General features: G+C 46.8%; 1 protein-coding gene across 1 annotated transcript in view; it reads left to right on the top strand.

Annotated features, from left to right (window-relative positions):
• The window catches only part of cita (citron rho-interacting serine/threonine kinase a), a 165,491-nt gene extending 142,323 nt beyond the window's left edge, over positions 1 to 23,168 (top strand). Inside the window, exons 46-48 of the mRNA XM_084317591.1 lie at positions 15,805 to 15,984; positions 18,664 to 19,141; positions 20,539 to 23,168. Coding sequence (XP_084173717.1) covers positions 15,805 to 15,984; positions 18,664 to 19,141; positions 20,539 to 20,562 — 682 coding nt within the window. The 3' untranslated portion in view covers positions 20,563 to 23,168. The remainder of the gene's footprint in view (positions 1 to 15,804; positions 15,985 to 18,663; positions 19,142 to 20,538) is intronic.
• The last annotated feature ends 545 nt before the right edge of the window (positions 23,169 to 23,713 follow it).

Genomic DNA, 23,713 nt, shown 5'->3' with positions numbered 1-23,713 from the left:
GGGTGGGCAACTTTGTATATGGTGAGGGCCACAATCAATGTCAATGTCCACAATCAATCTGGGGGGCCGCATTGTTTATCGGCAGTCCCGCCAGTAGTACCCCATCACTCAAATAGCCCTAATAGTCACAAGGTATATAAACAATTATAATTTGTTGTAACTTTGTTTTTATTCCATTTCAAATGCATTTAGTAATGCAATTTCAACTTTATGAATTTATAAACAGCTGAATTAAAAAGTATTGCTGTGTAACCCCAAATATATACAAAAATTATCAATTATAATTAAGGCTTCTAATAAAATAAATGTATGAACTTAAAGCCCACTGCTCAACAAACACAAAGCAGCATTCCTGCTGCATTTCACTACAACAGTAAATCAAAAGTACAATAATAAATGATTTTGTTAAATGTATAAACTTTTATCCTGCTACTAAACAAAACATTATAACACTGAAATGCATGTTATGGATATGAAGCACTCAGGAATGTTTTGTTTAGTAGCAGGATAAAAGTGTATACATTTAACAATCATTTATTATTGCACTTTTGATTTACTGTTGTAGTGAAATGCAGCAGGAATGCTGCTTTGTGTTTGTGTTATTAGTGTTATCTGAACACTACAAAAGTAAACAAGTAAAGTGCAAGTAAAGTAAAGTGCAATACTACATGCCTCCCATTGACCCTTTATCAAACTGGCATGACATTCACCCTCGCCCCACAGTGGGTCAATAATGGTTATAATAATAATAATAATAATAATAATAATAATAATAATAATAATAATAATAATGGTCCCCTCTCTACACCTCTCCATCATCTCCCCCCCCCTCTCTACACCTCTTCATCATCTCTTCCCCCCTCTCTACACCTCTTCATCATCTCCTTACCCCCCCCTCTACACCTCTTCACCATCTCCTCCCCCCCTGTCTTTAATGAGACACTTGTGGTCTCTCTTGTTGGCGCACAATAGCAGGAATGTCAACTTCAATGTTTGTGCATGCAATCTGCATCAGATGAAATAATGTTTCATCCGACAGCCTGTTTCTCTCCTTTGACTTGATGTGCTTCATGTTTGAGAAATTGCTCTCGCATAATGTATGTGCTCCCAAACATACTGGCCATAGAGAGGGCAAAGTCCCTGAGGAGTGGGAAGCGGGGCTCAGGTAGCAGTTTCCAAAACGAAATTCCCCTCTCATTTATCTTTGCTTGAAAAAAAGGATCTGACTGTAGCTCGCACAGTTCAAGCTGCAACGGTGGGGGCTGCTCTGACACCGTAGCGGTGAGGGGGCTGGCAAACAGCGCTATCCGTGACTGCATGCCGTTGAAATCTTCAAACCGATCATTGAATTGCATTTGCAGTGTTTCAATGTCGCTCCTGTACTTTCCGACGGCTCATCCATCGAATTTCTGTGTGTAGCTGCAAGTCGCCATAATCAGTGTCCATCTCTTCCAAAAAGGAGACAAACTTTCTATGGTTTAGTGACCTGTTGCCTCCACGAATTAGATTGGTAACCTTGGTTAATTTGACTACACTCGACTCGCATTGGTCATTATTAGTGACCCACAATAGATGGAAATTATGTTAGCGAACTTACCTGATGTATAATGCAGTGCAGCATTGGACACTCAACGCCACTCTGCCTTAGAAGCCCGGCGAATCCTGTGCGTTTTCCTTTCATTTCCGGTGCTCCATCGGTAACAACAGCCGACAGTTTATCAAAACCCCCATATTGCTGCACGGCACTTTCAACAGCGTTTCATATGTCCACACTAGGGCTGACCCCTTTTAGTCAAATAGTCGACTAATCGATCGAAAGGAGCCATAGTCGACTGCCAACTCTTCTTAGTCGAATACAATACAAAAAAATTAAAAAATATATAATCTTTTTTTTTTTTTTTTATATTGGCCTGGGGCCGCATGGAACGTCGGTGAGGGCCGCATGCGGCCCGCGGGCCGCCAGTTGCCCCTCCCTGAGCTAGAGAGAAGAGACCGACTTGCAGGAAGGGGCCTTGTTTATAACAGGAGAGGGAACACAATAAACTGGGGGTTTGGGGAGAGGGGAGGAGATGACAAATCCTGTTATCATCCACAGGCTGAACTTAATGCTACCAAGCTTCAATCACTACCATGGTGATCCATGTCAAAGTCACTACCATGGTGATCCATGTCACTGTCACTACCATGGTGATCCATGTCAAAGTCACTGTCATGGTGATCCATGTCAAAGTCACTACCATGGTGATCCATGTCACTGTCACTACCATGGTGATCCATGTCAAAGTCACTACCATGGTGATCCATGTCAAAGTCACTACCATGGTGATCCATGTCAAAGTCACTACCATGGTGATCCATGTCAAAGTCACTACCATGGTGATCCATGTCAAAGTCACTACCATGGTGATCCATGTCACTGTCACTACCATGGTGATCCATGTCAAAGTCACTGTCATGGTGATCCATGTCAAAGTCACTACCATGGTGATCCATGTCACTGTCACTACCATGGTGATCCATGTCAAAGTCACTACCATGGTGATCCATGTCAAAGTCACTACCATGGTGATCCATGTCAAAGTCACTACCATGGTGATCCATGTCAAAGTCACTACCATGGTGATCCATGTCAAAGTCACTACCATGGTGATTGTAACTGAGGGGTACAATTCCCTGACTGTATTGTTAGATATGATACTTACTACCACTACCTTTGTACTTTATATTCGGCCACCCAGTACTCGGCATAAATATATTATGATAAACACTCTCACGTAGATGAAACGGATCCAACACAAATGTACGAAGTCGAAGTATGTATTTATTCCTACACAGCAATGGTGTGTAGAGCAAGCACTTAATCACTTAATTACATTTATGAATTGAAATAGTATGCACTTTTATGGCAAAGAGTATTCGTCGGTATATCAATAGAGAATGTCCAATCTCTGATGGCGCAGGTGGTAAATATACGACCTGGAATAGTTAAGGAATAACAGCAATGATACTTTAATGATTATAAGACTGGATACACTAGGGGGGTATTCCGGTCGCTTGTAAGACAACTGGAGAAGGGGGGGGGGGGGTAGAGTCTGGCTGTATCCGTCTGGCCGAGGGTATCCTGGGAGAACCCACGGTTGTGCGGCTCGGTGCCTCAGCGATCCTCGATCCACAGATGAAAGCAGTTGGACTCTCTGTGGGCCGGCTTCCTCCGGTCCACGATGGAGAGACGTGAAGCGACCTCGTCGTGTAGAGCGTCTCCTCACCTGTCGTCCTCTCCGGGGGGGGGGGGTTTCCAACACACGGCAGTGTTGGTCTTTATCCATAGAATAATCACTGTATACAAAGCATAATCCGTGCCTGGGAAGGCGGGCTGTCGTCGGTAGAATAATCCGGTATGCAGGTCCACTCGCTCGTCGGCTCTGGGGCTCCTCGGGTGCAGCCTCACATGGGGTCGGCCACCCTGGATAAGCAGCCAGTTCTCTGCCCGAAACGATGGGGTACTGACTACGATAGTATTCTCACCGCACGAAGCACTACATATGAATAGACTATTATTAGCTTAATAGACTACGTCCAACTCGACGATATAGTGCCAAATATGACTATTCAAATATTAATATACACGATGTCTCAATACCGATGGTAGGCCGAACTTGGCCTTACTCCCACACGTGGCGTCGCGGGGAGGCTTTACGTCTGTCACTCTATTGGAGGGTAAGAAACTGGACTAAAAAAGGAGTCCTACTTTAGTAGCGCAGTATATATACGCACTATGAACAAATAGTACCGTTAGTGGTGCGGTAGCCAGATTCCTACGCGGAACTAGGACTTGTTCGTACATGTTGAGCGGTACGTTTGAACTGGGTCTGGGGGGTATGGCAGCCTGGCACAAAGGTCTCGACCAATAGTAGAATGGAGACTATTATGGGATGTTCAGTAGGCTAGAATGGATATTCAATGCATATTGTACAAGGAATATACAAGGGATATCAGGGAATATTAGAGAATATACAAATACAATTAAATATATATATACAAATAAATATATATATTCGGTTTAATCTGGCCCTTCACAACAGCCACCCCCTGATTGGTCCCAGACCTAATCAGTTAAGCAGAGACAGATTAATCGCGTTGTCTATTTACACATAAGGGTTTGCTGTAGGGGTCAGTCAACTTCACAAAGTCATAGGGTTATGGGGTCATGGTCATCATCGATTGTGTCTGGGAGTCGGGGCAGTTCTATGAGCCTCGCCACGGGACGGGTGTAAGTGCGACCCTGGACAAGCACTTCAGCTGCTCGGACCTTGCCGTCGGCACCGGTGATCACTTTGCTTACGCGGCCGGCCGGCCACATAGCTCTGGGCAGTGATTGATCAATAATCATGACGACTGTTCCTTCTGTCAAATTGTCTCTCTCCTTTACCCACTTCTGGCGGGTCTGTAGAGACGGTAGGTAGTGTAGTAGGAAACTGCTCCAAAACTTGTCGGCTAATACTTGGCTGTACCTCCACATTCGTCGGCCGTTCGCTTCTTCAGGCCGGTACATTGTCTGGGGTAACGCGGGATCTAGCCACCCCATCAGGAGTGTGTTGGGGTAACTGGGTCGATATCCGCCACATCGCTGGAGACGTAGCCGAGGGGCTTAGAGTTCAATACTCCCTCAATCTCCGTGAGGACTGTCATTTGTTGTGCACTCTCTATGGTAGTGCAATCATCTATGTTGGGGTCTGCGGAGATAACAGTGCTCAATCCACAGAACACAGGCTTCTTATTCTCAGCCTCCTCCTGACTGGCTTCCCTCGGGATAGGCGTGGGCCACTCTCCTTCCGGGAGCTTTAGGAATGCTGGGCCGTCACTGTAGACATTGCGACGGGTGAGGTCATCTAGGGGCATTCCCCGGGTGATGACGTCAGCTGGGTTCTGTTTTGTATCAACGTAGCGCCACTCTGTTTCTCCGGTTAACTCTTCGGTTAAGTCTTGAATCTCGGTGACTCTGACTCCCACGAAGACTTTGTACTTGCATGAGTCCGATTTGATCCAGGCGAGTACTGTCGTGGAATCTGACCACAGGATTGTTCTAGACACCGGTATGGTGAGCTCACGTTGGATGAGCGTGGCTAGGTGCGCTCCGGCTAGGGCTGCGCAGAGCTCTAGGCGTGGGATAGATTGTTGCTTGCGTGGGGCTATTCTCGAGCGGGCGAGGACAAATGCTGTGTAGATCTCTCCCCCCTCTTCTTGGGCCCGCAAGTAGGCTACTGATCCGTATGCGACATCTGAGGCGTCACTGAAGACGTGTAAGTCCATTTTACATGTCTCTGGCCTCACCGTGGGTGGGAAGTAGCTTCGGCGCATATTAACGCCTGGGAGTGAGTGGAGCTCCATCTCCCACTCTCTCCAGGTGGATGCAAGGTGTGCGGGAATGGGGTCGTCCCAGCCCTGGTCCTTGTCCCACAATGCTCGTACAATCATTTTTGCCCTGGTGGTGTACAGTAGAATACATCCTAGCGGGTCATATTGTCGGGCGAGTGTTGTGTACACACTCCGTCTGGTGGTCGGCGCCGCCGCCGGCCTTCCCTGCTCCGTAGTCAGGGGCTTGTGTCTGTAGTGAAGCGAATCTGTTTTGAATCGCCACACCAATCCCAGGGTCATCTCCTGGGCTTCTCCCGGGATTGTAGCCATCCAGGTCTCGCTGCTGGCTGCCTTGTCCTCGGAGGAGAGGCTGCGCAGTACTTGCGGATCGCTGCTGGCCCACTGCCTGAGATCAAAGCCGCCTTTGATCAATGAGGCGCGGAGTTTAATCAGGAGAGCCTCGGCTTCTTCCTGGGTTGAAAGGCTTTGTAGACAGTTGTCTACGTAGAAGCTGTTCTTTACGCTGTGTCGGACCTCTTCGTCCGCTGCTGGGTCCTCTGCTACATGTTTCTGTAGTGCAAATGTAGCACAGCAGGGGCTGCACGTCGTTCCGAAGGGGAAGACTTCCCATTGGTAGATGGCTGGGTGCTCATCTCCTGGCTTCTCTCTCCATAGGAACCGTAACAGGGGCTTGTCCTCCTCTACTAATCTCACTTGCAGGAACATTCCTTTAATGTCCCCGCTGATGGCCACCTTTTCCTGGCGGAAGCGGAGTAGAACGCCGAGTAGGGAGGGGCCGAGTGTGGGACCGGGCAGTAACTCTTTATTCAGATTTTGGGATCCGATCTGGTAGCTGCAGTTAAATACTATGCGGTCTTTACCGTTGTGATGGACCTTGTGGTGAGGCACGTACCACGATTCAGTGGTCTGGTCAGCCTCTTTAATGTCCATCTTTGTGACGTGTCCCGCTGTGATGAGCTTCTCAATCTCGGCGCGGTATACACTCTCTTGGGCGGGGTTCTTGGCTAAGCGCCGCTCCGTGTTCAGCAGGTACCGTTCTGTGGCGTCTGTCTTGGCGTGGAAAGTAGGCATTCCTTCTCGCCGCAGGAGTGGCGTGGCGTATCTCAACACGCCGTTGACCGGGACTCTCTTGGTCCCTGTCTCGAGGAGGTGAATGGCGTAAATGTCATTTTTAGAGCGAATGTCTTTCTTTCCGTTCTTAAAGGGCATTTGTTCCAAGGTCCATAACCGCTCTACGTGTTGCAGGAGTGCGGTTTCTCCCTCTGTGACTCGGGAGTGGAGACATCTAGTGGCTGTACTTCGGTTGAGAGATTTGGCGAGCGGGCCTTGGAGAGTCCATCCCAAACGGGTCTCGACTGCTGCAGGACAGCCTCGGGGTCCGGTATGAACCCGGTCTATCGGGACAATGAGGTCTGCATGGTCGGAGCCTATCAACAGGGTCGGCATAGCATTGTCTATGAGCGGGATCGGTAACTTGCGCAGATGTGCATATTTCTCCATCAGCTTGGCGACGGGGTATGTGTACCGCGACAGTCCTATTTCTTGGCTGGTGAAAGCGTCTGTAATCTGGTACCGTCGCTCAGGCTGGCCGCTTGCTGCGATAGAGAATGAGACATTCTCGCCCTTTATCGTCTTCAAATCTCGTCTTATTGTCCGAATTGTCATTTGGGTTTCGCTTCCCCGCAGCCCTAGCTGGGCCGCAGCGGAGGCGAGCAGAAGGGTCTTCTCTGACCCGTCATCGAGGACGGCGTAAGTGTCCAGGACTTTATTCTGGTAGCTTAGTGTCACACGCACTACTTTTAGGAGTACTCGGGCTCCACTGCTGCTGGCGGGATCGATGTACATGACGCTCGCTTTGCTGCTGGATGGTGCGGGTGAAGGGCGCCGTCTGTTACTGTCGTGAAGTATGTCCAGATGGGCTCCATCGCACTTGGTGCACCTTTTCTTTAAGCGGCATTCGGCTGCCATGTGTGAGCGTGCACAGCGAAAACAGCGCTTGTTGGACTTTATCCATTGACTTGCTTCCTCCGCGTTCAGCTTGGGGAAGGAGTCACATTGCGCTAGCCAGTGTTCTTTCTCACAGTAGGGGCACACTATCTTCCACTTCTCCGTTCTGGAGGGGGTACTGTGGCTCCTGCTGCTCGGTACTGACTCCGATTGGTGCATCACAGTCACCGATCTTCTTCCATCATTTAGTCGTCTGGTTCCTTCTCTGGAGCCAGGGGTGCTCCGTCCGAATGTATCTAGCCGTAGGCTGCTGACTTCTCTCGCCAGGAAGTCTGCTAGATCGAGGAGGTTCGGTTCGGGGCCATTCGGGTCTCGGTGGTCTCTCTGCCGCCTAAAACGCTCCTGTCGAGCGGGCGGCAGCTTCTCCAAGATCCTTTCCACATTTGAGTTGGCGTAAAGTTCATGCCTCCCCTTCTCTCTCTGCGCTCCCAACATCCCTACCAGGGACTGCACTCTGATGGACAGGTCGTCCAGTGCTCGATTGTCTATTGCTGGGGGTAAGCGGTCGATGTGTCGGATCTCCTGGATCACGTAATCCCATATGCGCCCATACCTCTGGTCCAATGCTACCAGCGCTGCTGTGTATGGGGTGGTGGAAGTCGCGTAGGCGAGCGCTATATTATGTGCGCGGGGTACCTTTAAGTGCTTCAGTAGGATGGCGTATTTATGGCGTTCATCCAATACATCCACCAACATGGTCTCCAGACACATGCGGAGTTCTGTATACTGGGCCCGGTTCTCTTGGGTGAAGTCGGGTACCATAGGCGTGCCAATGTATGACGCTGACTGTGGATACATCGGCGAGCGTTGGGGGAGAGGCCTCCTAGGCGAGTCTCCTCCCGCTCCTTGGTATGGGCTGGTACCGGCAGTGTACCATGGCCCGCTTGTCCAGGTGCTGTTCCTCGGTGCGGGTCGTGCGTCGTGCTCACCCGTGTATAGAGTCGGGGGTCTGTAGCGCAGCTCCGCGGGAGTATAGCCTGGGCTGTACCGGACCTCCTGGTCCGGTAGAGTACTGTGCTGTCGTCGGGCGTGGTTCTCCTCCTCTTCCTCTTCGTCTTCAGTTAGGTCATCCAGTGCTTGTAGTCTCTGGCTTAGCCTCTCCACAGGATATGCTGCTCCTTCCCGGTTGCTAGGTCTCGCTTGGACCGGTGGGGGGAGGTGGTCTGTGGGGGGTATAGACCTCGTCTGTTGGTCAAGTTCAGGGTTGTTTACTCGGCTAGGGGATGCCGCCCTGGAGGTGTGTCTAGACGAGTTCCTGGAGCCTCTGGCGGAGGGAGAGGGTGTTGTCCGTCTGATCAGCTGTTCTATTAGTTGCGCTTGCTGTCTGTCGCGCTCTGCGTCCCGTAGAGCACCAGCAGCTGCTCGCTGGCTGTCTGCTCGGTCTCGGGCCACATTCTCTTCCCTCTGAATGCGTCTTATTTCTAGACGTATATGCTCTTCTTCGCTCCGCTGCTGGATCTGCAGTCGGTCGCGTTCAGCAGCGGCGTTCAGGCTGATGATGAAGGCCTGCTGTAGGGTCCTCTCTGCCTCGCTGGGGGAAGGCGGTTGTATAGGGGAGCCTTCCCTCGGGGTACTCCTTGCGGAGCCTTGGAGCTCTATCTCCACGGTGCTCTCCCCGTCTTCTTCCGTGCCGAGTTCTCTCTCGGTAGCGTTGTATTCCTCCCGGGACTCATCGGGGACTACTTCTTCAGTACTGGCGGGGTGTGAAGTCATGTCTGGTTCCCACTGGTCCCCACCGTGAACTTGGTCAGTTACATTAGAACCCGTAGGGGCCTCTATGGTCGGGGTAGTCTGGGCGTTGGGGTTAGACATACTTTTACTTTCTAGTTTTACCGCGTTTACTGTTAGTAGAAGACTCGGTTGTTGACTGACAGCGTAAGCCTCTAAGTACTGAGGGAGCCGTCGTTCGCGCTGCGGGCGTTGGTTAGGAGGATCGTTTCGTGGAGTGTTCATCATAGGCCATTTCAATATTAATAACACTATATTAATATTACACTAATTACCCTCCGGCTCGAAGGACCAATTGTAACTGAGGGGTACAATTCCCTGACTGTATTGTTAGATATGATACTTACTACCACTACCTTTGTACTTTATATTCGGCCACCCAGTACTCGGCATAAATATATTATGATAAACACTCTCACGTAGATGAAACGGATCCAACACAAATGTACGAAGTCGAAGTATGTATTTATTCCTACACAGCAATGGTGTGTAGAGCAAGCACTTAATCACTTAATTACATTTATGAATTGAAATAGTATGCACTTTTATGGCAAAGAGTATTCGTCGGTATATCAATAGAGAATGTCCAATCTCTGATGGCGCAGGTGGTAAATATACGACCTGGAATAGTTAAGGAATAACAGCAATGATACTTTAATGATTATAAGACTGGATACACTAGGGGGGTATTCCGGTCGCTTGTAAGACAACTGGAGAAGGGGGGGGGGGGGTAGAGTCTGGCTGTATCCGTCTGGCCGAGGGTATCCTGGGAGAACCCACGGTTGTGCGGCTCGGTGCCTCAGCGATCCTCGATCCACAGATGAAAGCAGTTGGACTCTCTGTGGGCCGGCTTCCTCCGGTCCACGATGGAGAGACGTGAAGCGACCTCGTCGTGTAGAGCGTCTCCTCACCTGTCGTCCTCTCCGGGGGGGGGTTTCCAACACACGGCAGTGTTGGTCTTTATCCATAGAATAATCACTGTATACAAAGCATAATCCGTGCCTGGGAAGGCGGGCTGTCGTCGGTAGAATAATCCGGTATGCAGGTCCACTCGCTCGTCGGCTCTGGGGCTCCTCGGGTGCAGCCTCACATGGGGTCGGCCACCCTGGATAAGCAGCCAGTTCTCTGCCCGAAACGATGGGGTACTGACTACGATAGTATTCTCACCGCACGAAGCACTACATATGAATAGACTATTATTAGCTTAATAGACTACGTCCAACTCGATGATATAGTGCCAAATATGACTATTCAAATATTAATATACACGATGTCTCAATACCAATGGTAGGCCGAACTTGGCCTTACTCCCACACGTGGCGTCGCGGGGAGGCTTTACGTCTGTCACTCTATTGGAGGGTAAGAAACTGGACTAAAAAAGGAGTCCTACTTTAGTAGCGCAGTATATATACGCACTATGAACAAATAGTACCGTTAGTGGTGCGGTAGCCAGATTCCTACGCGGAACTAGGACTTGTTCGTACATGTTGAGCGGTACGTTTGAACTGGGTCTGGGGGGTATGGCAGCCTGGCACCAAGGTCTCGACTAATAGTAGAATGGAGACTATTATGGGATGTTCAGTAGGCTAGAATGGATATTCAATGCATATTGTACAAGGAATATACAAGGGATATCAGGGAATATTAGAGAATATACAAATACAATTAAATATATATATACAAATAAATATATATATTCGGTTTAATCTGGCCCTTCACAACAGTGATCCATGTTAAAGTCACTACCATGGTGATCCATGTCAAAGTCACTACCATGGTGATCCATGTCAAAGTCACTACCATGGTGATCCATGTCAAAGTCACTGTCATGGTGATCCATGTCAAAGTCACTACCATGGTGATCCATGTCAAAGTCACTGTCATGGTGAATCCATGTCAAAGTCACTACCATGGTGATCCATGTCAAAGTCACTGTCATGGTGATCCATGTCAAAGTCACTACCATGGTGATCCATGTCAAAGTCACTGTCATGGTGATCCATGTCAAAGTCACTGTCATGGTGATCCATGTCAAAGTCACTACCATGGTGATCCATGTCAAAGTCACTACCATGGTGATCCATGTCAAAGTCACTGTCATGGTGATCCATGTCAAAGTCACTGTCATGGTGATCCATGTCAAAGTCACTGTCATGGTGATCCATGTCAAAGTCACTGTCATGGTGATCCATGTCAAAGTCACTACCATGGTGATCCATGTCAAAGTCACTGTCATGGTGATCCATGTCAAAGTCACTGTCATGTTGATCCATGTCAAAGTCACTACCATGGTGATCCATGGCAAAGTCACTGTCATGGTGATCCATGTCAAAGTCACTGTCATGGTGATCCATGTCAAAGTCACTGTCATGGTGATCCATGTCAAAGTCACTGCCATGGTGATCCATGTCAAAGTCACATTGCGACAATTGACCCGTCCTCTTCTTCTGGCTTTCAGTGGGATTGCGTTAGTAAGGGAATAGCTGGGACCCAAGTTTATTTCTTGTTGTAGTATGTAGGGCTGCCGCGGTATTGATTTCTTCCTTACCGCACAAATTTGTGAAGCCATTCAAACCGCTGCGGTAACTGCAATAATTTTATTTTTTAATGTAATGTTAAAATAATTGGTTCCTAAATAAACTTTTCGATTGCATTTATTTCTGTAGTAGTCTATTCTTTATAGCCTCTAGTCTAACGTTACATGTCTATCTTTATTCCAGTGTTAGTCCAGGACGATTTTGCAGCAGGAATATTGGTTGAAAACAGCTGGCTGTTCTTGAAACTGCTGGTCGTGACTCGCGGTAGCTAACGTTAACCAAACACTTTCAATAACCAACTAGGAATTAATTGACTGTCCTATCTATCTGCATAACAGATAATAACGTCATGGAATCGTTTGTTCAACCCAGTGGCCAGCGAATTAACACCAGCTAAAGCTAGTGATGGATCCGGTTATTACATGGGGCTTACTCAAGAGTTAAACTGCTCACTCAGCCCTATCGTTACATTAGATAGCCAACAGTTTAATCCCTAACGTTATGTGTAGCTGGCTATCTTTCGACACATACCATACATTTTAGCTTATTTTACCAGGTGCCGCTTTCTACCAACCTGTTACACAGCACGGAGCCAACTTGCTAACGTTAACTTGGGCAACTGCGCCCAGCACACACAAACACATGCACACAGTATGGCATTTCTAACGTTACTGCTCCAGAACAGAACCAGAACTTACCTGTCCTCGCTAACCGTGACCACTCCGTCTTTCGGGATCAAAGCGGCAGCATTTACGGCATCCGAATGCCCTTCGACTGGGTTTCGCTACAAGATTCATGTTTTTAGCAGATTCAAACGAAAACTTTACGTAGCAGCAAAACAAGTTCTGGGGTTCGATCAGAATGTTAACTGCGCAACTGCGAGTGGAAACTTTGGAACACATGGCGTGAAGAAAATAGGCTATACACCACTATAATAATAATTATTATTATAAAAAATAAAACAGCCGGTGATGTGGTAGCTTGACTCTGCGGTGGACGTGATGGTGATACCGCGATAATGCTGTAACCGCGGCAGCCCTAGTAGTATGTGCTCATATGAATAACCGACAGGAAATCTACCTAATACAATAGCTCGACAGAAAACTTGGACCAAAGCTGTTCCCTAGCAATGCAATTCCACGGAACAGGTCTATAGGACCATTTTAGTGGAATGTTTGACGTGTTTCTGGAAACGGCTGAGACTACAGTTGATTTAATGTTGCCGTGTTGGCTAACATCAAACTGACAGGACATCAGATGCAGTCTGTTATAGGACAGTGGTTGTAACTAGGGATGTCCGATATTATCGGCCTACCGATATTATCGGCCGAAATTGGCATTAAAATGTGATATCGGAAAATATCGGTATCGGTTTTCAATTTATTTTTAATTTTTTTTACATTTCTATAACCTTTATTTACCCAGGCAAGCAAGTAAGAACAAATTCTGATTTTATTTATTGTCAAAAGTATGCATAATGTTGTGTTAATTCCACAACAAGAGATATGTAATGTTAATTACCTGAAATTATTCAGTTTTTTGGGGGGGGAAACCCTGCATATATCGGTATCGGTTGATATCGGTATCGGAAATTAAGAGTTGGACAATATCGGTATATCGGTATCGGTAAAAAAGCCAATATCGAGCATCCCTAGTTGTAACCGATCTCGTATTACCACTGAGCTACATATAAAGTGGCCTTTTTTCCCAGGCCTCTCCAACACAAAGACACAGGATGACAGGGAAGCCATGTCGTGGTAGTAAAGTCAACTTTACTGCTGGAAAATCTCTGGTACTAAAATCTTGACTGGGTGTATTACTGGTGACAGCATTCAAACCATCCTACCTCCTGGATGTCGATGAGCAGGCTGCTTTTAAATGGACCTATTGTGAAAATAGCATTTTCCTGTGTTCCTGGAGGCCTTTAAATCCCAGCCAAAGACTCCTCTCTAATCCCTGGCCTTTGATCAGAGCTGTGAGCAGTCCCTTTATGTGTTATTTTGTAATCTGCTGCCACAATCACCGTAGTTAATAACATGTGTGGATGTGCGTGTGAAGATATTGGGACACACTGTTCACGTGACTGAATACCATAAATTCAAGGTCCACAACCAAAATAAATCAAATGCTTTATTGCCGTTTGTGGGAAGGAAGCGGTTAATCCAGTGGAATGGTTGTGGTCCAGTAGTGGGGTTCGGTACACGAAGACAGGTTCTCAGACAGGCAGGGGTAATAATAACACACAGCAGGGTCCTCCTTCCAAAACAGATCACACACAGCAGGGTCCTCCTTCCAAAACAGATCACACACAGCAGGGTCCTCCTTCCAAAACAGATCATACACAGCAGGGTCCTCCTTCCAAAACAGATCACACACAGCAGGGTCCTCCTTCCAAAACAGATCACACACAGCAGGGTCCTCCTTCCAAAACAGATCACACACAGCAGGGTCCTCCTTAAGATAAGATAAGATATTCCTTTATTGATCCCCTTGGGGAAATTCAGGCATCATAGCAGCATGGGGGAAGGGGGGGGGGGGTACAGGTAGTAAAAACAACACAAGCAGTGTAAACAAATAGGTCAATATAATTTACTATCTAACTAACTGAAAATATATTCAGTGTCACATAAGGTGCAGTATGCATAAGGTAGTGTTATAATTTACCATCTACTGAAATATACATTATTCACAGTATCACAGTATCCACTGAAATATACATTATTCACAGTATCACAGTATCCACATAAGGTGCAGTATGCCGAAGGTAGTGTTATTGTCCTCCTTGGGTTCCTATTAGTCCTATAGGTCAATGTCTGGCAGCAGTCGCTGCCCCCTGTTGTGGAGCCTGGAGGCTGCTAGTCGCTGCCCACTGTTGTGGAGCCTGATAGCCGCTGGTATGAAGGACTCTCCGAGGCGATTAGTTGAGTGTCAGGGGGGTATGAGTCTGTGGCTGAACGTGCTTCTCATCTTGACTAGCTCGTCGTAGAGGGGGTGGTAGGGGTTCTCCATGATGGCAGCCAGCTTCCTTCTCATCCCCCTCTCTGCCATCACCTCTAGTCTAAGTAGCTCGACTCCCACCATGGAGCTAGTCTTCCTCACCAGCTTGTTGAGCTTGTTGGTGTCCCTTGAGTTGATGTAGCCTCCCCAGCATGCCACAGCATAGAAGAGGACGCTGGCCACTACAGACTGGTAAAATGACTGCAGCAGTCTATTGCACACGTTGAAGGACCTGAGTCTCCTCAGGAAGAACAGCCTGCTCTGTCCCTTCCTGTAGAGGGCCTCTGTGTTATCCGACCAGTCCAGTTTATTGTTCCAAAACAAATCATACACAGCACGTTAATGTTCTCTCTACTCAAGTCCACCATGGATTTGCAGATCAAGGTTCTTCTGTCTGTTCTGCCTTTTTCCTCCCTCTCCAATCAGCACGGTAATGAGCCGCAGCTGCACTCCGTAAATTAGACACAGGTGTCGTTACTCTGGCCGGTTGGGGCGGAACTCCTTATATGGGCATCAGCCTGATTGTCGTACAGGCCAGTTTTGTTACCGGAACTCCTAATATGACATACTGTACACAGTGGGAAACACACACATCTGCTCTCTATCACCTCTCCTCTCCTGCTCCTCTGCCGGCTGCCACAATATCTTGATAAAATGTGCGTGTACAAGACAGCGGCTTGTGCGTAAATCTTCTCTTTTCTACCTAAAGTTGAACCTAAAATATGTTTCTGACGACATATTTAATGACAAGATTGCTATGCTATTGTTGGATCTTGAGTCATATTTGATCTGCAAGAATTTAATTCGATGGTACAGGCTCGCCCGTCACTGCTAGATGTACGATAATTATTATCGTATTTGTACGATAAAAGCAGCTCGCTTGTTACAGGCACGGAAACAGCCCATTGAGAACAGGACTGAAACAGAGGGGTATAGAGTTTGCTGGAATGCATAATCCGAGTTTAAAAACTTCAAAGACATGTTTAGGGGACCTCAAAGACATGCAGTAACTAGTTGAAAAGGACTAAAATGTATAAGCTGTCTGAGTCGAAACAGGTGTGCTGGCTCTCAGCCAAGCCCCTCATGCCACAGTGGTTTTGGGTTTACGTCGACTTGAAAGCGTCCACATGATGTCTGATCTGGATGCTTTCCTCTGTAGGCCCCACTCATACGCCCACCTGGACATCCCAAACCCTCGCTACCTGGGCCCGGCCATCTCCTCCGGGGCCATCTACCTGGCCTCCTCCTACCAGAACAAGCTGCGGGTCATCTGCTGCAAGGGCAACCTGAGCCAGAGCCACGAGGACGCAGAGCTGCAGCGGAACGGCTCGGGACGCAGGTGAGGACGCGCACTCACTCACTGTTCACCCTCTTTCACACACGACGCCACATACACTCTGCAAAGAGTTTCCTCACATAATAGCACTGAACTTACTTACATTCAGTAGCTTATGCAATACCGTAAATGCTCAAATAGTCAGTATCGATGCATCTATTTGATCAATTGTATTCATATCCACTCCTTCATTCTTCTGTTTGCCACTACCAGAGACATTTATTACCAGAGTCTGGCCAGGCTCCATAGTATGGACCCCATGGTGTGGCCACCATATCATAAGCCACCGACAACTCTGGAACTCTTATTTTTTTTTTTTTTTTTTTTTTAATCTTGCTTCTCCAAACTCTGGTAATAAATGGCTCTGTCACTACTTGGTTTACTGGTACAGTGTGGCACAAGATGGCTAGTGGTTTCTGCAGTGGTCGCCCCCCCCACATGGTCCCTCACACTCGGGTGTCCTGGAAGGCTCACTGGGACAGTCCCCCACATGGTCCCTCACACTCTGGGACAAGTGTAGGCCTCAACAGCTTTAGTCTGACCCACTCTTTGCCTCTAAAACAGGGGAGTAATGATGACGTTTTGTTCTTTGCAGGAGGAAGAGTGCTTTTTTTATTTGTAGCAAAGCCTGAGAGAGGCTTGATGTTTTTTAAATCCAACAGCTTTTTTAAGGAATGCCTCCTGTCGAATGTAAAACGGAATTTGTTGAATAAAGAGAATTTGTTGTATACCTCCTTTTTTTGTTTTGAGACTGGTATTCTGTTTCGGATGGAAGCAAAGAGCAGAGCTGACTAACAATAGACACTTGTTTTTATTTTTATATACTGGTTCTCTGATAGACCCTGCCTCCAGTCAAAGTTCATCTTTCCTAAAAAAAAATGTATCTTCAACCATCCATCCATAATGTAATGGGTAATGTAATGTAATTTGGATACGTAATTACAGTACATTTTACATTTTGTCATTTAGCTGACGCTTTGATCCAAAGCGACTTACACGTTTTGTACAACAAGACAGCAGGAAGGGTACAACTCTATCAGCTGAGTAACAATGTTCATCAAAGTGTTGAGTGCTACAGTGTAGGTTAGTATATTATTCAATCTTTATTTATACTCGATAATACACTGAGTAATTAAACTCATTTACAGTGCCGTCGAGATGTTACATACACAAGTGTCAGTGTGTTCATAAATATAAAGACATCAGACAATCAGAATAATTAAGAGCACATTTTAAAATACATTAAAAAAAATAATAAAATAAAAAAAAATCTTTTTAAAAGAATAAAATAGCTCAAAATAGGTAATAATTTAAAAACAATTACATATTGTGGTTACCTGATTGGTCATTAAGGTTCTAAACCGACCCATTGACACTAGAGTGTCTAGTTTCAGTGTTTCCTGCCGGGTATTCCATGATGTAGGGGCAAAAAAGCCAAAAGCAGATCTATCTAAGTAGTGCATGACAGTAAGGTTAGTTAGGGTTAGATATCTTTTTCTTTTTTCAGATAATGATTGAAGAAGTGCGCCTTTACTCGACGGCGAAAGATTGGACAGGTTTTGGCTGTCCTAACTGTGGTTGGAAGTTCGTTCCACCATTATGGACTGAGAATAGGCGGCTTCTCTTTGATGACCCTCCCGGAGCTCTGATAGGAGTAGGTCTGAGGCGCCCAGAAGATGCAGAACGTAGGGGTCTTGAGGGTGTGTAGTTGGAGACCATTGACCGGAGATAGGCGGGAGCCCTTCCCTTCGCTGCACGATATGCCAGGTCGAGGGCCTTGAAGCGGATTCGTGCGACAATGGGGAGCCAGTCCAGGTCCCTGAGAAGTGGGTGACATGGGCTGACTTCGGTTTGAGATCAGGCGGGCCACTGCATTCTGAATGAGTTGAAGAGGCTTGGTGGCAGTGGTCGGAAGGCCAGCAAGCAGTGCGTTGCAGTAGTCGAGGCGGGAGATGACTGTTGATTGGACGAGGAGTTTGATGGCTTCTTTTGTCAGGAAGGGGCGGATCCTTCTGACGTTGCTCAGAAGGAATCTGCAGGTTCTGGTTGTCGCTGCGATGTGAGCGGAGAAGTTCAACTGGTCGTCAAGGACAACACCAAGGTTCTTGGCGGTCGGGACGCGGTTACAGTTGCATTCTCGACTGTGATGGAAAGGTCGGTCAGGGGGGAGGATTTGGCCGGCAGGTGGAGCAATTCTGTTTTGCTTATGTTCAGTTTGAGGTGTTTGGTCGTCATCCAGGTGGAGATGTCAGACAGACAGGCCGAGATCCGCTCAGAGACGTGGATATCTGAGGGAGGGAAGGAGAGGAAGAGTTGAGTATAATTGGCATAGCAATGATACGAGAAGGCATGAGACGTGATATAATGTTACCCAGAGATTTAGTGTAGAGGGAGAAGAGAAGTGGTCCAAGGACCAAGCCCTGGGGGACACCCGTCCGCAGGGGGCGTGTGGCAGACAGGGTCCCTCTCCATGACACTTGGTAGGAGCGGTCATTGTGGTATGATGTCAGCCATGTCAGTGCAGGAGATAAGCTTCATCTGATAGGAATAGTTGGTAGTTTGTAGCTTGTTAAATGCAGCTGGTCTTGAAAGTGACCAAACTATATCTATCAAAGCTTATTGACTACACCCCCATCCAGACATACACACACACATCCTCACGTCACGGTCTCCTCCCCACAGCCCTCACAAGCGTGGTCCTCCCACCTACAATGAGCACATTTCCAAGAGACTTGCAGCCAGTCCCGTGGTCCACGGAGATCCTGGCACACCTCACCGGTACCGGGAGGCCCGGACCGAATTCCGCCGCGACAAGTCCCCCGGCCGTCCCATGGAGAGAGAGAAATCCCCGGGATATCCCATGGAGAGAGAGAAGTCCCCTGGCCGTCCCATGGAGAGAGAAAAGTCCCCCGGCCGTCCCATGGAGAGAGAGAAGTCTCCCGGCCGCATGCTGGAGGGCCGTATCATGGGATCCCCCGGCAGGGCCATGGCGGACCCCCGGTTAGACCGCTCCCCAGGCAGGGCCATGGCAGAGCCCCGGATGGAGCGCTCGCCGGGCCGCCTGATGGACGTACGCAGGGAGAGGTCCCCCGGGCGCTTCGAGGAGCGCCAGAGGCTCCACACCGGCTCCGGACGCACGCCCATCAACCCCATTAACAAGGTGTGGTGATGGCTCTGTTGTCGTCCTCTACGCTGATGACACACTGCTCTTTACAATGCTTAGGTTACTTATCCTGCTGTTGGGGGGAAAACATTGCATCTTCAATTTTTTCTTTTTTTTTTCTTCTATTTTACTTTAATTGAACGTTGACGTTAGGGGTGTAAATGTTTCTTCAGGCAACGATTCAATGCATCATGAAATCTCTTCATTTGACCATGATTCGATAAATTATGGATCAGTTAATTCCCCAAAACATTTTGAATACACAAATGTGACTGGGGGAACTGATTCACTCAGCATAAATTGACTATAGGTCAATAAAAAATCTACATAAAAAAAAAATGAAATTTCTAATAATTCTAATCTATTCTAACATTTTCAAATCGATGCAGTTGAATCGTCACCTTAGGATCGATGCATTGTTATACCCCTAGTTGATATGGTTCGCTTATGCTTTAGTGAACCCAGAACCCATGAGGCCCTTTTAAAATCCAATGTATTACTTAAAAAAATTCATGGGTGTCGATCGAAAAATTTGACTTGTTTGCTTTTCCCAATTCCTGTAAAGTTGACTTTCCAGAGATGCCATGTTTAGACCTGACCGCAATATATATAACATTGTTTCTGGGATAGTTTTCTATATTCTTACCCTTTTGTGTTTTTCTTTTATTCTTCCAACGTTTCTCCAGACATCAGACTGGCACATCTGGGTACTTACACAGTAAATTCCGCAGAGTAAATTTTACTCAAACTCAGTTTGAGTAAAATGTACTCCGTTTGAGTAAAATGTACTCTGCGAAATTTACTGTGTAGGCTTTCTTTGTCATGCCTACTTTTGATGGAATACGCAGACAGCGCTCTTATTGGTTGCTATTTGGCCTGTATAAAAACCGAAGCAGATCGCTTACATCATTTGAAACGGTTGTTTCTTTAGTGCATCATGTTAAGTCAAGCAATTGCTTTTCAACACTGGCCGCCATTGAGCGGTCACACTATTTAAAAAAGTAACTTTTGATCCATAGTTGGGCTCCTTCAGTCTTCTCTATGGTGTTTCCCCGATCAGCTGCAGAACCTTTCCCCATTTCCCTACCTGCACATTTAATATCACGCTTATTAATCTTTGGGTGACTAAGACCAAAGTAAGAGGTAATGACTATTTCTGGGATTTGATAGTCTTCAGCATGATGTACATCCATTTGTTTTGTCCTAAAGTCGTAGTTTGTGAGCAAACGCAGCCTAACCCCCGTTTACTCTATAAATTGTTTCCCCCCCCCCCCAAAATAGATCACAGATCAGGGCAGGTGATGTGATGCCAGTCTGATGAATATTCCCTCCATCCATATTCATCCATATCCATCCCTGTCACTGATCCCGTGCTGCCGGACTGCCTTCAACAGGTCTGGGACCAGTCGTCTGTGTGAGTGGTGAGAGCAGGACGCGGCAGCCGACCCCAGCACAGCCGCGGACCCTCTTCCTCTCTGGGGCAGGGTGGGAGCAATGACGAAACACTGCCACGCGTCTGTTTTAACGTCCCACTTCAAGCCCACAAACCCTCCACCAAGACACGGCTGCAGCCGTCAGGGTGAGAGAGTGAGAATCCACTGAAACAGATGTCGTCTTTCCTCCGCGGCCTGGCTCAATAGAGGCCAAACAAAATGCCATACGAACAACCTTTGGAGTAGGGGGCAGGGTCAGGAATCTCAATCTTTATAAACCCTCTCTGATTCTGTGTTCTAGATCAGGTTCCTCCACCTCGAGGTCTGACTCAGTGGGTTTTGCTTGCCTTAGTTAGCAAAAGACATCAGAAATGACAAATAAGATATATTTGACTAATCCTTTTATAAAGTAAGCACACCTGTAGCAATGATGCTGAAAATGTCTGTAGTTAGAATTGGGTAGTAAGTGGAGGCAGTGCTCTCAAAAGTGTCACCATAGTAAAACAACGTTCCATCTTCCACTCTGGCCACAGGTTCAGAGCATTTCCCTACTATCCCTGCCTTCTCCTATGACCTCACACGGCACCTAAGGTTTAGAGCACTTCCCTACTATCCCTGCCTTCTCTCCTATGACCTCACAGCACCTATTGTAAGGTTCAGAGCACTTCCCTACTATCCCTGGCTTCTCCTATGACCTCACAGCACCTATTGTAAGGTTCAGAGCACTTCCCTAGCATCTGCTCTGACCTCGCATAGCACCTAAGGTCCAGAGCATGTCCTTAGCATCCCTGGCTTCTGCTCTGACCTCACACAGCACCTATTGTGAGGTTCAGAGCACTTCCCTAGCATCTACTCTGACCTCGTACCACACACACTAGCACACTCCACTCATGGAATATGAGTATCAAATAATCACAATCATGATCCACTGGTCTCTGTCTTCTATCAAGACGTTGGTTAGTGCATGGATTGTGACGGGACGGCCCGGTAGAAAGCCCCACCCCCCCCAGCCCCTACGTCCCCTTTGCCGAATCCGTCTACTCTTGGGGAAAAATGTCGACACTAAAAGCTGCACTACCCATAATCCCCCAGCGACAATGGAACAATGACCTCTCTTAACGGAACGCTATCTGACTGTAAATAGGCAGACTTAATTTTATATATATATATACCGAGAAGGAATTTCAAGGCTGGATAAGCCGTGTCTATTTTTGTTAAAGAGAAAAATGTGATTGTTATGTGTCCTCTTGAATGTCCTAATGAGTATTCTTTTAACATGTCCAAAATGTCCTTGGATCAAGCCTGTGATCTTACCTGGGTCCAGCTTGTGTATGCATTTCCATCTCGTAAAGGCAAACTTACATGCTGGCTGTGAGGGGTGGGGGGGTTGGGGAAGGTGGATATGGTCCATGTTTAAAGCTTAACAACGTAGTACGTGAACATTAGTTTTTGTACAACGTCCCTTATATTGTATATATTACCCAGACTGTCGTTGAAGATGAAAATAGTCTTTGTTTCCTTTAGTCTTTTTTAAATGGCATGGATATGTAGTATGTATCTGAGATGAACCAGTGTCGTCTTCTGCTTGCGCCACATTTGGCTCAATTATATTTCTACTCTCCTGATATTCAAAGATCAAGCAAGCCAATCAACAAAGCCCCCCCCCCCCCCCCCTCCTCATTTGCACAGTAACTGTCAATCACGTCTCAACTCAACTCTCTAGACCTCTTCCTCTCTAGACCTCTTTCTGTTTTAAAGACACACTCTAGGCCAGTTAAAGATGTAGCCCGACAAATTCCACAGATATCACCTTGTGTCCGTCCGACGCAGATCGATCTTCACGTACTGTATCTGTACTAATACTTCTGCTTCACGTAGTGGACGATTCCATTTCTGTGCATCACATTGTAAAAGTACACAACCATTCCAGACGTTTAAGTTATGTATATGTTTCTTTGTGATTTTTAGCAACATTTGTTGAATATCAAATCATGACTTATGTCTCCACGTTTTTAGGATTGTCTGAATAGTGCTCAGAAACAGAGTTGGGGTCGATCAATTTAAAATAAAAAAATTCTTTTGAAATGTGTAAATCTAGCTTTTAACATGTTGTTTTAATCCAGTCTATACCACTATTAAGAATGTATGCACTATCATTAGTAAGGAATTAATTTGTAGTTGTAATTTATATGTTGAATTGGTTAAATTGAAGTCGTTGACCCCCACCACCACCACCACCTCCTCCTCTTCGCTTGAGGAGTGTGTTTTCTGCTCAACCAGCCACAGTGGATGTTCCTTCCCTTCTAGTCTCATGTTCCTGAATGTATTGAAGCAGAGGAGACAGAGCTGCTCCCGCAGGTAAATCACGGTCGACGAGGCGCCCAGCGCTACAGATTGTACAAGTTTTCTATACTGTTTTTTTTCTGACGACTGCCAGTAGGGTCGCCCATCCCTTTTATTTCCTTTGCTTTCCGTTTCCTCTCTCACGCTCCTGAATCATGACGCTCTATATATTATTGTTTGCTAACAAAAAAAGATTTATTAGCTTTCACCTGTAGAGTTTTTGTCACAGAATATTAAATATTATAACCAATGTCTTTAACTTGCTCCTTGCCTTGTCGTGCTGTTGTGTGTCTCGTTTGATGTGTTATCTGTGTACATGTGGCCGTCTTAAGATGTGAACGTTTCCCTCGTAAACTTCCCTCCATCCTCATCAGAGGCCTTTTTATTAAAGGGGCAGTTCACCCAAAGTTGGTGAACTCAAAGGCAACGTCTCTTTCCAGATATCTGAAGTACACCCCTATAATAATGAATGGGGATGTACTTTGGTAGAGAATAGTTCCTACATGAAACTGCTCACAACAAGGTCAGTGGATTATCTTTTATAACCAGGTCATGATTTCTGGAAAGAGATGTTGCTTTTGAGTTTTTCAAATGTATTTTTTTCTTTTTTTTTGCGCTTTTGAGTCCACAGACCATTCAGCTCATTGTATTGGAGTGATGACATATATCTCCAGAACTGGGTGAATCGCACTGAAACTATCTAGATGGATAGATAGTACTCCAGATAAGGGGGTGACCCTTGTGTTTTGCCCCTTTTAAGGTAGAGAAAAACGGAATAAAGGTTATATTTAGG

This window comes from Notolepis coatsorum (assembly GCF_963971535.1).
Source record: "Notolepis coatsorum genome assembly, chromosome: 6".
NCBI classification, from domain to species: Eukaryota; Metazoa; Chordata; class Actinopteri; order Aulopiformes; family Paralepididae; genus Notolepis; species Notolepis coatsorum.
Note: the sequence above shows the minus strand (reverse complement) of the source record. Positions and strands in the feature narration are given on the sequence as shown.